The sequence below is a fragment of the Trachurus japonicus genome, chromosome 10 (assembly GCF_045865225.1).
Source record: "Trachurus japonicus isolate A0001 chromosome 10, Traja_1.0".
In the NCBI taxonomy this organism is placed as follows: Eukaryota; Metazoa; Chordata; class Actinopteri; order Carangiformes; family Carangidae; genus Trachurus; species Trachurus japonicus.
This window is the reverse complement of record NC_140916.1, coordinates 4,652,585-4,669,894: the sequence shown is the minus strand read 5'-3', so window position 1 is coordinate 4,669,894 and position 17,310 is coordinate 4,652,585. Positions and strand designations below refer to the sequence as shown.

Here is a 17,310-nt window from a genome sequence, read left to right as displayed (position 1 = left end):
TTTACTAATCAACACACCTGATGAGAAAATATGATTTTACTCTGAAGGGAAAATTAACCAATCAGAGAGCAGCAGGTGGTTTGACCTCTGACACCTGCTGGTTTATGTTTTTATTCCTGTTTAAAGTTGGAATGAAACTTCAGCTCCTCCGTCACCTGCTGACCAATAATCTGCTTCATTCATCACATCAGACCAATCAGCACGCAGGGTGGACAGGTGAGCTGGGGGTTAGGGACGCTCCAATCACAGCGTGGCGCATGAATTGCAACTGCAAGGTCAAAGGTCACAGTGACGACTCTGATTCCTCCACAGGTGATTGGCCGATTGATCAGCTGATCAGTGGAACATTTAAACAATAGATGAATTTAATTGTTTTGAGGTTTTTATATGTTTTTATATTAATGCTAACATTAGCCCGTTGCTCGGTGAGGCAGTGAAGGCACCACCATCCGTTCTACTGGGTTTGTTTCAGCATGCTGATTGGAGGGTCCTTAACTCTGCAGCCACGCCTCCTGTTTCTAATTACACTCTGAGTCGCCATGGTTACGGCGTTTCAGACCAGAGCCACCTTCAGCCCTGACGTCGTAGAGAAGCTGATCCAGAACCAGTTTGCATGTCCATGTTTTTCTGCTCTGTATCACAGCACGTCATCTTCGTACGGTGAATAATCAGCTGTTAGATCCACGGGTCACGTGACGACGCCTCCGACACGTCTTCACACGAGGGACGAGTCTAACGTCAGGTGTGACACTAGTGTTTAGCTTTTCTCTGCAGTAAAGACGTCGTTTGTAACATTGAAGAACTTTTTCTTTTTGTTCTGGGTTTGATTTTTTTTTTATATTTTTCATTTCTTATGTATATTTGTTTTTTAAGAAAAATAATAAAATGGAAAATTTGACTCTGTTTCTATCTGCTTCTTCCTGAACAGCCTCCACAGTTTTCTCAATTTTACATCAAGTTATGAAACATTATTAAAGGAAGTTCCATTTTTACAGAAAACATTTCTGGAGGATCATTGATATCACATCAGTCATTTTTCCGAAAATGAAAATATTAATCACTGGTTTCTGGCTGATTCTCTAAACTCAGCAACTTTGGGTCGTCTGATTTTTGAAAAAACGTTAAATCCTTTAACAATGACTCAGTCACCTCAGTGTTTTTTGTTGCAGGGTTGAAGATTTTGGCTAAAAGTCATCAAAAATCCTTAATTAGCCAAGATGTAGCATTGCCATGACTTTAGGAAATCATGAAATTATTATATTTTTCAACATAATTGTTAGTATTTTCCTAAACAGTTGTTAACTATCATTTATTTATATAATGGAGTTGAAAGGTCTCACAATAAAAACTATGAAATAGGAAAAGATACTAACACTTTCTTCTCTTTACACTTGGTTCTTCTAAAGGCTTGAGTCTCAAAGCCGAGGACGATGGACTGAACCATTATTTTTTTTTAAACAGGTATGTTGTTATGGGTTTGAACAAAACTGGTGGACATGATAAAACATTGCTATTTCATAAATAATTGACATTTTCTTCAGATTTTGTGTATTTTGGTCAAAGTATATTAACCACTCCTTAGCAGGGTTAGGGTTGGGTTAGATGTCGATTGTTTCTTGTATTTTATAATCCAAAGACACGATCCATCAATTTATGGCTTTAAAATGCAAAAAAAAGAAAAAGTTGTTTATTATATAATATTTGGGGTAAACCTGAGGGACGTAAAGTGACTGAATTCAAAAAATCACTCAGAGAATCAGACTGGTTTAACATTTTTGCTTTTATGTCATAATGTACATTTTTATAGCTACATCATTGGTCAAAACAAACTGCAGTGAACTGGTTGTGATGAATCATCTCCTGCTAACGTGGTGATAACAATAGCCTTTATGCTTTGGCTAACAAGCTAAAGGAGATCATGGCCGACGGTTTGAAAACAGCTTTAGGAAATAAAACAAATCCAAGAGAAAAAGTTTAAATTATAATGTTTATATAAAACATACATAACAACAACAGTACAAAAACATGAAGCAGCTAAAATGTCCATGCAGAACAAACAGTGCAAAGGTCACGACCTTTATGATCAGAGACTGATTAAGTTTCAACCTGTTTTTATTTGGCACTTTGAGGCAAAAGCAGCTAGTGTTCAGCTAGCTGGCTAGCAGCTTAGTTTTAGTTAGCGTTTATTTTATTTTATTTTTTTAAAGCAGAACTATGCAGGATTTCGGCTGTAATTATTGTGGCTCAGAGTAGAGGATGACATTTGTCGGGAATTCCCACGGGTCACGTGATTCCCGTGGGATTCCCGCGGGATGGGAGTCAAAATGTTATTGATCCCGTGATTGGGACGGGATGGGAATAAAAATCAACGGGAGCGGGCAGGAGCGGGAACGCCAGATTTTCAGCTGTGTTAAACAACCAAAAGGACAGATGCGTCCATTTTTGTAGTCATCTTTCAGTGGCACTTTTCTCTTCTCTCTTCTACTCTTTCACTTAGCAGCCTTGGTGATTTTGGGCGCCGCCTTGATTAAAAAGCAGATGTAGCGTCTTTTGCGAGCATTACTTTCAATATAGACACGCGTCATGTGCGCTCACAACCCAAAGCGACGCCGTAGCGGTGTGCATTCGGTGCGATGGGCTTGTTTTTTCGTGCACATCCCACCTGCTTCTCCTCCGGTGTCCGGTCTCAGGTTGTGTCTCTCTAGTTACTCTCACAACCGACCCGGTGTCTAAGCACGGCGACCAAGCTTTGATAAATACAGCGTGTCCTCCCGTGTTTCAGCTGGGTCGATACCGCGGGGCTATTTAAAAAAAAGAAAGAAAAAAAGCGCTGGTCGCGGTGGAGCTGAGAACAGCGGAGTTTTCTCTCCTAAAGCTGACATGTGGTCGGGTCACAGTCTCACAGTCTCACCCTTAATTAATATTTCTTCAACCTTAAAGCTCTCTGTCTGTCCACCGACTGTCCTGACCTGTCCCTGGCTGAACATCACACAGAGCTGCTTGTGTGACTGGATATTGAGTTTTAATGTTTACATCAGTTCAACAAATCAGTTTATACTACTGTGATTTACGTAGTTAAATAATAAGATATAATTCATATCAGAGTTAATATCATAATATCGCTGCTTATCAATTGACCCCCCACCCCCCCACCCTGTGCGCACGGGCCTTTGCCACCTTGTACACAAAAAAACCCAGGGAAAACCCTGACAACAATGGAGGGAGGTGGAGGAGATGAAGCCGTTAAGTGTGAGCTACAAAATAAAGTCAGGAATAATGAATAAAAAATAAAAACGGGAGTGGGATGGGAGTGGGAGTAATTTTGAGTGGGAGCGGGATGGGATTGGGAGTCATTCTACGGGAGTGGGACGGGATGGGATTTATTTTTTTACTCTGGACCGGGATTGGGACGGAATGGGATTTTTTCTCTGGGAGTGGGACGGGATGGGAGTGAAAATCCACTCCCGTGTCATGCTCTAGCTCAGAGTCACTGTGATGGTTGAGTGACCTGTTATGAAGTGAATGGGGTCTGGGGTCTAGGCCAATGCGCTCACCCCCCCCACTGGCTGAAAACCGCACTTGCAAGATCAGTCGTCCGTCTCGGTGTTACAAATCTCGTCAATGGATAGAAGTATCGCGAGAAACTGCCTTACGGCAGTACGAGATAAGAACGCATATGACGTCATGCATGTCACGAATCGTTGGTTTGAGTTCGGAAAGTCGGAGGAAACCATGGAAACATGAAATGTTTACTGATGAAGTTCAGCTTGTGGCTAACGGGGAGCTAATGCTAACACAGATACACACACCATGGGTCTTTTATAAGATAATGCAATACATCATGACACACACACACACACACCTTCGCGTTTTGGAACCTTTATTCCTGTGTGTGTATGTCTGTGTCTTTGTGCCTGTCTGTGGCTGTATTAGCGTTAGCTCCGTGTTAGCGTTAGCTCCGTGTTAGCATAGCGTTAGCTCGGTGTTAGCATTAGCTCCGTGTTAGCGTTAGCTCGGTGTTAGCAGGGCTTAGCAAACAGCAGTAAACACAAGCACGTGTAGGGGGGGTGGAGGAGGTGGCGGCGGCGAGTTTTTTTTTTTTTTTTTACGACAGTGACATGTGGCTCCCAGAACTGTGGGGGAGCTCCGGAGAGGGAAAAAAAGAGAAACCAACGAAGGAGCGAGCTATTTCTGGCCGACTTGCATAGTTCTGCTTTAAATCACTGTCAGTTTTCAGTTAGCCTAGCGGTTGCTAGCATCCACTGTTTATAAAGTCATGTTAGCTAGCTGAAGGTTAAAGCTAGGGTTGGAGATCATCAGGCCACATTAAGTCCCATAAGCCTCTTTACCCTTCTTCTCTCTGAAGCCTCCAGAGCTCAGGAACACCAGCGCTTGTTCAGTTTGTGAAGGTGTCGACCCAATGTAGGCTAATCCCAGTGTGAGCGAGGTGGCTTTCTGTCGCTGAGCAGCATCACTAACTGTACGTTCACACCAAAAGCTTCCAAAGAGGCAGAATATGTTTAGCCGCTTCTGTCGCTCTTCACGTGACTGATGTCAAAGTTTGATTGCGCTGGTCATTTAAAGACACCAATTCTGACTGGTTGCTGCCGAACCGTGTCATAGCTAATTACCATAAAGTTAACTGAGACTCAACTTCTCGTCTGGTGGCTCTTTGGAAGCGTGGCTGACGGCAGCTGACGCTTTGGTCGTTCAGGTCGTCAGGTTCTCATTGAAAATGAACGACTTCTGGCGTTTTTGAAGCTTTGGAAGCTTTTGGTGTGAACGCAGTCTGATCGCACTTGTGATGAGTGCAGGAAGAGGAGGAGGGACAGAGACGGCAGCTTGATGGACACATCACGATCCAATTGACTTGAATGTTGCGACAATGTTTTTACAGGATTGTCCCACAGGTGACTGACCTTTTTCATTTTAGTGAAAAAGCATATTGGTTGCAATCGGAGTGTGAAGAGGAAACAACTTAGTAAAAAACGCTCCAGAATAAGATCTCCAGCTCTACCTTTAAGTTTAAGTTAAGGTAGGTTCAGTTTTCTCCAGCTCTACCTTTAAATCAACGTCAGATCGACAGTTAGCATGAAGCTAACAGCGAAGTGTCAGCGACCTGAGATCAGTTTAGTTTCCTGACGTGTCAGTGGTTCATTAATCATTAACTGGACTGGACCAGTTAAGTGTCTTTAAGGAGACGAGCTGAGACTGGACCTGATGGATCATTATCAATCATTCACATTTACAGCTGCTTTCACAAACTGATTATTGATCAACAGATTCTGACTCTGTGGATGTTACAACTGATCAATAAAGCGTTAATAACAACCTTCCTTCCTGTTCAACACAGTGAGAACAGCTGCGTTACCCAGCAGCTCCAACAAAATAAACTGTACGATGACGTAAACATGTCTGTGCAAAGTCTCATTTGTCCAAGGCGTCACTAGGCAACTGAATCAAGTCAACTGGACTTAGACTAGACTGGCTAGAGATGACGTAAACAAACACACAGTCACAGTTACAGCTATGTACAGGTGTGTACAGGTGTAGTGTGTAGTAGTAGTGTTACCAGTCACCGTTGTACTCTCAGTATCAGCTTCACAGTGAAGTACCAGCAGTAACAGAGGAGACCTTCTCTTGATGATCAATGTGTTATTGATATTGATGGCGTATCAATAACCTGTAACTGCAGGATTCCTGTACAAGTACCTGAGAGATGTACTTGAATAAAAAAGTACTCAGTTACTTTCCAGCGGTGACATCAGAGCTCGTCGTCGTCCTCGCTCGGCGCCGTGTCCAGCTCCTTGTCCTTCCGCTCGGCGCGCTCCGTCACAAACTCCCTCTGCTGCGTCTCCAGCTCCTTTAGCTCCGCCCACAGCCGCTCCAGGTGCAGAGCTCGCCGGCTCCGCAGCAGGCGGCCAGGGAACGGGTTCATGTCACTGAAGGCCATGGAGCTCAGCTTCCTGCACACACACAGAAAATGATGTTTTGTATAATTTGTCTAAAAAGAAAAGATCCCTGTGTGCTCAGTTTAGAGCTGGTGTTCTTGGTCTTCATATGGAGACAGGCAGATATGTCGGCACAACAGAAGACGACAGAGTTTGTAACTTATGTGACATCCAAGAGGTGGAGAATGACATTCATTTTGTGTTCTACTGTCCTTTCTATGACCAGTGGTGGCCGGTCAATAGGGGGCGCTAGGGCGCCGCCCCCATCAAAATTTCAGGAACAAAGTGTAAACACAGTAAACATAAATAACATAATAAAATGTAATTACCATATCTGTTCAGTGTTCACTCATACATTTCAATTGCGAGGGGTGCCGGCCTAATGAGTGTGTATGTGGCCTCTTAACTTTTGGCTTCCATGTGACTTCATGCTGGTCTCTAATTGGTTACTTCAAGATTCTCCTCCGGGCGCAGCTCTCTGCGCCTGTGGCAAATCAGCGCGTTTGGGTCATTTTTTCATCCATTCGGATTGATTCATGATACCTGACCTGTCAATCAAAGTCACTCCCCTGGCAGCGGAGCCGTGCCTGTCACTCAAACAGTTACAGACGCACCCGCGTGCACACGGAGCAGACAGACAACAACAACAAGACAGGAGACAATGGTGGCGGCCGCAGCAAAAGAAAAATCAGTTCTTTCTTTACGAAATAATCCTTTCACGAGGCGTCCGCTGGAGTTAAAAAAAAAAGGATAAAGGAGCTTGGACTGGAGCAACCTGACTTAAAAATCCAGCAGCAGGCAAGTGGCTGTGGACGGAGTTACACGACGCTTCTCCTGTCTGTGTCATGCCAAACACAGCTGGCTGGATGTGAAGTCAGCAATGCTCTTTATTTATCTTATTTATCTGACACCCCTCCAATTTATTTTAGCACCGGCCGCCACTGCCTATGACTCTATAAAAACAAAAACCGTTTAGTAAGTAGATCCAAATAACAAATCTGTGTGGTTAGACGATGCTGAGAAGCTAAAACATCTTTTGCATTTTCTTTATTTCATAAAAAGGCTTGGGCAATGAGATGAAGAGCGATATAGTTGAGTACTGAAAGTCATCTTAAATAGTTTATTTATGTGTCTCACCTGTGTGGCAGCTAACACCAACAGGAAGGACTGTCTAGTCTTTGTCTTTATCATTAAATGTGTCTTGTAATCCCATATGGGATGGACCACAGTGGTGGCATGACAGGAAAAATAAAAATTCATTCATTCATTCACACACAGTGTTGAGTGATGACGCTGCTGATGTGAGGGTTGAGGTGAGACCAGGTGAGACCAGGTGAGGTCCTACCTGCCGTCAGTGACGGTCTTGGTGAAGAAGCGCAGGTACTGGTAGATCTCCACGCTGTCCTGGATCTTCAGGATGTTGTCCTCTTTGTATTTGAAGAGAGCCAGAGCGTACCTGAAGATCACCTGTCACACAGACACACAGCTCACGTCACACTGCAAAAAACTCTAAATTTTTCCAAGAATATTTGTCTTATTTCTTGTCAAAATGTCTCATTTCTAGTCAAAACTCATCTCTTTCCACTTAACTCATTGAGTGCCAACCACGTAATTTCTCGTTTTTCGTTCCCATGCGTTGAGTGCCAAAAACGAGGTTTCTCGTTTTTTGCTTTTTTTTAAATAATGAAACTAGACACTTTAACACACCTTATGTGTAAATTTGGGGACTCTACGATGAGTAGAACCGAAATAGATGACGATCAAAAACTCATGACAGCTCATGATCTGGACGTTTTTATCATAGCTCCAGCAGCTCGGAGCCGAAACAGGAAGCTCTGAGCCGACAGTCCCGCCCGGTCTTCATCTGGAGCAACACCGTGTCCTCCCCAAGGTCCTCCCGTGGTAAAATGTGATGATCTCTGGCCCAAAGCAGACCGGCACCACCGACCCGTACCACAGAAGGACCGCGACCACCGGCGGGACCGGTGTTCCCAACCTGCTGTGGCCGAGAGACCATCACATTCCGCGGCGAGAGGCTGTGCCACGGCACGGTGCGTCTGTGTTATTGTTGTTTAGCGGCGCCCCCCCGCCCCGATGGTGGTTTTGTGAACAGAACAACAATTGTTGTATATACTGTATTTATCTTACACGAGCCCTTTGATCCAGAAATGCGAGTGTCAGAAGAGCGACAGGCACAAACAGAGCACCTTTCATAAAAGACGCTCTATCTCCTTTTCTAGAAAAAATTTTTTTGATGATGATTTTGGTGAAACCCAGCCATGTTTAGCTTGAGTTTTCTCAGGAACAGAGGCACGTAGAAACAAACGGTTTGTGGCCATTTGAAGCATAAAGTTTCACCTTTCAAATGAGCCACAGTGTGTGTTGGTGGCAATAATATAGAATACACTGTGGCTCTACAAAAATCCTCAAAAATGGTCTAAATTGCCGGTACACTAAAACTTTGGAAAGGAGCGGGGCACTCAATGAGTTAAAATAAGACTCATCACCTAAAAATTAACTTGTTTTTAGATCATTTTCACTTTTCAAACTAATTTTCAATTGAAATAAGTAGAAAAATCTGCCAGTGAAAGCAAGTTTTTTGTGCTTGTAATAAGAAAGAAAAACTTGCTCCACTATCAGATTTTTCTACTTATTTCAAGTGAAAATCTGCTTGAAAGAAGTAAAAAGCTACTTTTTATGTGATGAGTCTTATTTTGAGTAGAATGAGATTAGTTTTGACTAGAAATGAAACAAATATTCTTGGTAAGATTTGTTACTACTGTCAGTCTTTTCTCAGTGTCAGTAGTCGTCTATGGTGGTCAGTAGTGGTCGGTACCTTGGTGCCCTCGTACAGGAAGGCGTCCCACAGTGGCAGCAGGATGTCGCTGGGTAAACTCTCCACAAAAACCACCAGGAACCAGTTGAAGGTGATCAGAGACACGTCGATGGAGTGGTCGTCAAAGTGAGCGGCAAGTCGGGGGAGTTTCTCTGACAGGAAGTCCTTCAGCACCCGCTGGTCCGCCTGCACACACACACACACACACACACACACACACACACACACACACACACACACACACACACACACACACACACACACACACACACACACACACACACACACACACACACACACACACACACACACACACACACACACACACACACAGGGATCAGTGAACATGTCAGTCACACCTCACCTGGCCGGACTTGAGCTGACCCAGTGGTGTAGTCTAATGTTTTGTAGTGGGTAAACTGCTTTTTAGGTGGTAAACTGTTCATACTTGTATCACTGGTGGTTCTCATACTTTTTTACATCAAGGACCCAAAATTGATACAAATTAGACCACAGACCTAGCCTGATGCATCAGCCGCTTATTTCATTACATTTCAAAAAGCGTCTGAACCTGAGCCATAGGGATTCGTTTGCTTCCGGGAGGCGGTTGCTTACATTTGCTTCAACTAATCGCTGCTGCTTGGTGGTCACGTGTGCTATACACCGGTTAAGCTCATAGGTTAATCTTGAGCGCTTGAGTTCAACGTCATCGCCTTCACTTACCCGTCTGTTCGCTGATTGGTCCGTCCGCTCTGGCGGACGGAGCAAACCGAAACGCATTGCTAGTGTCCTGACTACATTGTTGAGGCAAATGAAATTTGCCGGAACCAGTAGGCGGCGCTAGCCTGGCTACCACAGACCCCCATTGGACAACATTTTGAAGCAAACACCAGAAATACACAAACAATCAATGTACATTAAATTAGGCGTACATTTTTGAAAGATTAAAGAGAAATTTCTGGAAAAAAAAGTGGTAAAATCTCTCAAAAAAAAAAAAAAAGTTTAAACATTTCTAGAAAATAGTGGTAAAAATTCTCACAAAAAATATACAAAAAAGTTTTAAATCTCTTTGGATTGATCTTTTTTTTTTTTTTTTTTAGAAAATTCTGGTAAAATTTCTCACTGTGCGTTCACACCAAAAGCTTCCAAAGCATCAAAAACGCTCGAGGGTGGGCGTCAGACAAGACAGCTCCCAAAACAGCAAATATTTTCAGCCGCTTTGGCCGCTTGTCACGTGACTGACGTCAAAGTTCGATCGCGCTGGTCATTGGGGAGCCGAAATACAAAAAAAAGGAGAAAAAAAAGGCAGCCGACGGACATCTCTTCTGACAGGCTGCCGCCGGTTGCCGCCGAACCGCGTCATAGCTAATTACCCTAAAGTTAAACCTGGCTCAACTTCTCGTCTGGTGACGCTTTGGACGCTTTGGAAGTGCGGCGACGCCTGTTGACGCTTTGGACGCTCAGTGTCGCCAGGCTCTCATTGAAAATGAATTGACTTCGGGCGTTTTTGACACTTTGGAAGCTTTTGGTGTGAACGCACAGTCAGAAAAAGTGGTTAACATTTCTTCAAAAAAAAAAAGTTTAAAGCAGATATCAGTGGAATGTTTTTGTTAATATAAGTCCTAAATAGTCCTATTTTCCGTCAGCAATCACTTACATGAAGTATTTCAGCCTAAACACGAGTCTCTCCGTCACTCTGCTCTGCTGTAACCCGAGGAGAAAATTTTCCTTGTGGGATACAAGTGTTATCCAATGAGGGGAGAGAACGGCATGAAGGGCTGTGTGTGCAGCCAAGGGATGCGCGTGAATGTGGTGACGTAGCACGAGGACCAATTGATGCCTGACAAGGGCGGGGGCTGCTAACTCATGGTGCGTTCAAGGAAACTCGTACTTTGTGTTTTTCCTTCCTGTGAAGTCATACCAGTTCGATCTGGTACGAGTTCACGGGTCGGAAGTTACGAGTGGCCGTTATAGGGAACTTTCACAGACAACAGGACGGTAAAAACACGAGCTACGGGTTACCTGGAACGCTACCAAGTCGTAGTTGTGACTTGAAGCTGTAACTTACGGTTTCAAAAGCCTGCCTTGAACACAGCATTAGCCGAAACGGCCGTGCCGATGATATCTGCTTTAAACATTTTTAGAAGAAACTGGTAACATTCCTCAAAGAAATTAAATTGACTTAGAAAAAGTCAAACAATAATAAAAAACTGGTAAAATTACTCAAGAATTCTAGAAAAAGTGGTCAAATTTTTCAAAATATTATAGAAAAATGTGGTAAAATTTCTCAAAAAAAGGGGGGGTGGCAAACAATAATACAAAAAGGGGTAACATTTCTTTAAAAAAATAGTAAAAAGTAGAACAGAAAATTTGAGAAGAAACTGGTAAAATTTCTCAAAAATATTCTAGGAAAAGTGGTAAAAAGAAAAAAAAGAAAGAAAAAAAGAATTAAAACAATAATTAAAAAAGTTTAAAAATTCTAGGAAAAAATGGTAAAATTTCCAGAAACCCCCCCCCCCTTGAACCCTGTCAACCACCCCTCTTTGAGAACCATTGACATTTACTTTAGTTAGATGGTTTTGTTGTACTGGGTATGCTGAAGTATTTATAGTGGGTATACTGAGTATCCTGAGTACCACATAGACTACACCACTGCTCTGACCAGTGTCTCTGACCTGCGAGGCCACCAGGTCCTTGGTGTAGTAGTCCTGGGGCATGATGGCCTCCACCACGGCCACCAGGCACCAGAAGGCGTCTTCTTCACTCTGGAGGACGAGCAGAGCGATGGCCGCCAACCTGAGACACATGACATCATCGCTATTCTGCCCTCCCTGAACGTGCCGTGTAAGTTTGGCAGATAGCTAAATAGTTCTTCAATGAGAGGCAAAGTCTTCTTTATCACTCTCAATGAAGTTAACTGTAAAACTGAAATACAAGAAAGAGGATTAAAATAATATATCTTTAAACAACAAATATGTTCAAACAACACCGTTTGAAACAACATTCACACAGTAGCCATTAGCATTCCCATTAAACAGCTAGGAATAAAGTCAGCTGGCCCAATGACCGGTAGCTCAATGCTAATATACAATGCAAAACGTTAACAAAGGCGAACAAACTAGCATTTTTACAGCGGCAAAAATATAAAACGACCGCCATCTTAAACCCATAGCGGTTAGTGTTACAATAACACACTCAACTATAATACTCACAGGCATGGGCGTGGTAGTGGGGGGAAAAGTGGACCTGACTACCCAGGGCCCGAGTAGAGAGAGGGGCCCATGAAAATCCTGATTTTTTTTTTTTTTTTTGTGTGATGTTTTTATTTCGAATGAATTGGGCCCTCCAATTAATTGGTGTCATAATTTATTTCAAATATATTGATAACATCAAATGAGAGAATGAACTTAATGTCACAGTTCTCCCAACATATTAGACATTCTGGGGCCCCCCTCTTGGAGATGCAAAATGGTTTAGTCCGCCCAACAGCGACCGGCAACAAGTGTAAGGTCAGACAGTGCGCCCAGATCAGAGACCTGTGTGCAGGACATCATGCTGCCCAAAAAACATAAATCGGGCTATCAGAAAAAGAAAGAGAGGAAACAAAAAGAAAGACGGCAGAACGAGGGGAGGCAGCTGCTGACTGCTTTCTTTCCCAAAGGTGAACCAAGTTAGCTTGTCATGCAAAGTCCAATTAAAGTTAACATAGTCCACTCCAGACAGCTGCTGCTTATATTTGTATGCTCACGTGAAGTCTTTAGCTTAGCTAGCTGCCAACCAGGCTGCTTGCGGCTGTAAGTATAAAGAATTACAGGCCAGCTAACGTTAGTTGTCAATATTAACCAGTTTCAGAAACAGAGAGTGGCGCAGCCGCAGCAGCTGGAGCAGCAGAAGCAGCAGTGGTCAGTCCTGGCAGCTCTTCTGAAGATGAGATTAGAGATGAGCAAAGACAAGGTGAGATCGTTGTTCAAGTATTCAAAGGCGAGCTCCCCCCTCCGACCCCCCCTTACGTTGGTATATTGGTTCGCGAGGTGGAGAGAGAGAAAGAGAGAGAGTGGTGCTGACTGGTAGAATTGCTGTCTAAATATGAGTTGTTTACCTGAAGTTTAAAGTAAGTTAGCCTTTTGGTTCAGTGTGTGTGCTATAGCATTTTGTCTACGAACACAGCAGAGCTGAAAGTGAAACTCCGTGCTGAGATTTAATGAATGATCCATCTAGCAATATTGCTGCTGCATATCAACATGTAAATAACATACCAATATCACTGTAGGCTCAAGTGCACACTAGTAATATATTAATTGAGCAATAACGCAATTTATTATTTTTGTCTGGTAAAAAGCCTTAGCATTGCGGTGCAGTGCTGTGCTTAAAAGCTATTGTCAATGTTCAATAAATTCATGATGTTACCAAAGCCAATGAATAATCATGTTAAATAACTGTGATCTCACTATCAATCAAAAATGATTGTGATTCTGATTTTTGCCACAGATAGATAGATAGAGAGAGAAAGAGATAGGTCTGGGTGGTGAGAACATAGAAAAACAATTAGCTATTCTTCTCAATCTGGCTGAAAAATGGCTTAAAACATTTTTTTTGCCTCTGCAACTTATTGAGCATGATGAATACTGTGTGTGATAGCAAATAATTATTGATTTGATTCTGAGTGTACAGTTGTCTCTTGTTCTCCTGTTCAAGAATGAATGTTTTACATCAAAATTTGCACGAGTGTCATGGATCAAAATGTTAGTACACAAACCAGATGTAGCCTAATGTTTTAGGTATTTGAGCACAAGTAGGCCAAATGCATCAATTCAGAACCACTCATCAATATAATCTGATCTGATTGTAGTTGATTGTAGTAGATTGTATAAATACACCCCCCCCCCCCCCCCCCCCCCTTTTTTTTTTTTCTCTCACGCGCCTCGCGGGCATGGATAGGGGCCCACTGACATTGAGAGTGTACAGGGCCCAGAATTTGGTGCTACACCCCTGCTCACAGGCATATGTTCTCTTAACTCTTGAATTGGCACTGCTGAAGTTCGGCTGCAGACTGACTGCTTCTGCTAACATTTAACTCTCTCTACCTCTGTGGCAGTACTGCCACCTTCAGGCAGAGACGTGCATGCCAGAGAGGGCAGCACAATCACGCCACATCATCACGTCGTCACGGATTCAGATGCCTCACCTGTAGAGAACACGTTACCTGTTCAGGCCCTGGCAGTAGCCAATGGCAGGGCTGTGCCAGGAGAAGGCCAATAGGATGCGGCGGAGCTGCTGGAGGGCGGGGCTAGAGGGGGAGGAGAAGTGCTGATTGGTGGTCAGCGTGCGGTGCAGGTCCAGCTGGATCTGTCTGGACGCCAGGTGAGGAGACGAGAGACTCTTCTCACACAGCTGCAGACACAACAGGTACAACAGGGAGAACAGGTGGACAGGTGGACAGGAGTGGACACTAGCACTGTCAGTCTCCCCCCAAATCAGATTCGACTTTCTTTTTTTTTTTTTTCTTTTTTTTAAGTATATTTTTTTGGCTTTTTTGCCTTTATTTGATAGCACAGTGAGATAGACAGGAAAGGGGGAGGCAGAGAGAGGGGGAATGACATGCAGGAAAGGTCTGCCCGACACGGGACTTGAACCGGGGACGCCTGCGTTGAGGACTGTAGCCTCTACATGGAGCGGCCGCTCTAACCACTGCGCCACGCACCGCCCCAGATTCGACTTTCTAACGCTTCTTATGTTAAAAATTACAATTATATTAAAATTTATAATGTTTTTTTTGTTGTTTTATTTTTTTTTAGCTCATTATAGAACCTACACCAAATCTGTTATGTAACATTTGCAACACACTTAAGTTTTACCAACTCGATATAAAACTTCAAGAGGGTAAATGGAAATATTATAAGTAGTGGTGCAATGAATTGCAGTTAATAATAATAGTTTACATTTATATAGCACTTTTTTATTGATACCCAAAGCGTTTTACACAAACCATTATTCATTCATACACAGTCACACCTGGTGGTGGTTAACTACCACAGGCTGACGGAAGCGTGGCTGCCAATGTCCACCTTGGAATGTTCTCATTTTTAAAATAATTTGAATTCTGTTCGAATAGAGAAGTTCATTCTGACAGCTCTAGTGGACACTGTGGACACTGTGGACAGGTGTGAGTGACAGGTGTCTCAGAGGACTCTAACCTGTTGGTAGTGCTGAGGGTGCCGGTCTCTGATGGTCCTGGTCCTGGCTCGGACCATCCAGCGCCACACTCTCTGCCTGTATATGACAGGCCATTTAGGAAATAATTCATATTTGCTCTCACACACACTACTATACTCTCTTACACACACTGCTATACTCTCTTTCACACACTATTATAATCTCTCACACACACTATTATACTCTCTTACACACACTACTACTGCTACTACTGCTTCATTCGCGCCGCGTCTCATCACGCCATTTACATTGATTTTCAATGTAGAGTTGCCGCTCCATTCGCGTCTATCGCGTTTGGTGTGAACGCCCCTTTACACACACTAATCTCTAACACACACACTATTATACTCTCTTACACACACTGCTATACTCTCTTGCACACACTATTATACTCTCTTACACTCTTACACAGACTGTGTGAGAGCAATCTGAATTATTTCCTCTCCTACCTGTACTCCTGGGGGACGCCGCTCCGCAGCAGTCCTTTGAGCTCGGGGGAGGGACACAGGTCGTCCTCGGAGCGGCCGGCCAGGTACTGAGCCCAGCGACCCAGCAGGGGGCGCTCCACGCCGTCCTGCTGGGACACCTGGACAAACAGGAATAATTAGTCTCAGGTTTAGGAACCGGGGCAGAACTTCCTGCAGCTGCAGCTCATTCACACGTCAGAGGTTTCTCCAACATGTGGCCTGAAGGAGCCGGGAATCGAACCACCGGCCTGCTCCAGTCCACACCCTGACCCCCACCCAGTGGTGTAGTCTATGTGATACTCAGGTATACTCAGTATACCCACTGAAAATGCATAAATACTTCAGTATACCCAGTACAACAAAACTATCTAACTAAGTTAAGTTCAAGGGGGTCCCCAACTTTTTCTTGAAATTTTACCACTTTTCTTAGAATTTTTTAACTTCTTTTTTTCTTTCAGAAATGTTATCTATCACTTTTTTTAATTATTGTTTGACTCTTTTTTTGAGACATTTTTACCACTTTTCCTAGAATTTTTTTGAGAAATGTTACCACTTTTTTTTTTTGAGAAATTTTACTATTTTTTCTCAATTTAATTTTACCACTTTTTTCTAAAAAACTTTTTTTTGTTTATTTTTTTGAAATCTTACCACATTTTTCTAGAAATGTTTCAACTTTTTGGAGAAATTGTACCACTTTTTTCCAGAAATTTCTCTATAATCTTTCAAAAATGTACGCCTAATTTAAACGTACATTGATTGTTTGTGTATTCCATTGTTTTGTGTATTTCCAATGGGGGTCTGTGGTCTAATTTGTGTCAATTTTAGGGTCCTTGATGTAAAAAAGTTAGAGAATCACCGGTCTATGTGATACAAGTATGAACAGTTTACCACCTAAAAAGCAGTTTACCCACTACAAAACATTAGACTACACCACTGCCCCCCCCCCCAGGTAGAGCACAGACCTGGTGCAGCAGGTTGTGAGAGCGGATCTCCAGAGCCTGAATCTTGGCCAGCAGCTTGATGTCCTCCACCTCGTAGTCGGGGACGATCTTGAAGCCGTACTCATCGTGCTCCCTGAGAACACAGCGACACACCGTTACCCTGGATACGTTAAAGGGATAGTAGAAATTAAATAATAATATAATAATATTTTTCAAGCTTGTTTGTAGCGGAAGCTCCTCTTCCCGGTTCATCAAATTTGGACGAACCAGGAAGAGGAGCTTCGAGAAGCTTCCGCTACAAAACAAGCTTGAAATATAGACTTATTTAATTTTTTTCGGGACAATTTCGCATTTCGGGGCTTCAATACAAGACGGACATTACATACGAGCAGCATGGAGGTATTTTGATGTTTTTTGGTGTGTCTTTTTGTTACGAAGACAGTTGGTATCCATTTGCAACCGTTATATGGACATGGACATGCACTGCTAGACCCCCTGTAACTCAGAGAAGCCACGGAGGACTCTGAAACTTCTCCCAGCCCTTAGTCCACATGAGGGTGAGTAGGTAATGAGTGAAATTTCAATTTTGGGTGAACTATCCCTTTAACCATGATGTAATGCTGCTGGTTGAGGCGGTTCTGGTGTTAGTACCTGGCCGCGCTCAGCTTGATGATGCTCTTGAACTCTCCTTTCAGAGCGTCGTCGATCATCTTCTGGACGGCCTCACGCTGGACCGGGTCCAGGGTCTTGGTCTCCTGCAGCTTCCGCAGGACGCCCAGGTAACGGCTCTCCACCTGGCAGTTACTGGCCTCCAGGTAGGCACACTGCAGCCAATCAGAGGCCAGGAAACACAGAGTCACACTCCAAGCAACAGACAACACCAGGACAGTGAGGGACCATAG

The 17,310-nt window shown here is 43.4% G+C and overlaps 1 protein-coding gene across 1 annotated transcript in view; it reads right to left on the bottom strand.

Annotated features, from left to right (window-relative positions):
- Positions 1 to 5,686: 5,686 nt before the first annotated feature.
- tbc1d2 (TBC1 domain family, member 2) overlaps positions 5,687 to 17,310 on the bottom strand; it is a 34,663-nt gene continuing 23,039 nt past the window's right edge. The window contains exons 10-18 of the mRNA XM_085788897.1: positions 17,060 to 17,232; positions 16,430 to 16,541; positions 15,450 to 15,586; positions 14,982 to 15,057; positions 13,991 to 14,178; positions 11,463 to 11,583; positions 8,788 to 8,973; positions 7,297 to 7,418; positions 5,687 to 5,966 (exon numbers count right to left, since the gene is read on the bottom strand). Of these exons, the coding sequence (XP_085645023.1) occupies positions 5,765 to 5,966; positions 7,297 to 7,418; positions 8,788 to 8,973; positions 11,463 to 11,583; positions 13,991 to 14,178; positions 14,982 to 15,057; positions 15,450 to 15,586; positions 16,430 to 16,541; positions 17,060 to 17,232 (1,317 nt within the window). The 3' untranslated portion in view covers positions 5,687 to 5,764. The remainder of the gene's footprint in view (positions 5,967 to 7,296; positions 7,419 to 8,787; positions 8,974 to 11,462; positions 11,584 to 13,990; positions 14,179 to 14,981; positions 15,058 to 15,449; positions 15,587 to 16,429; positions 16,542 to 17,059; positions 17,233 to 17,310) is intronic.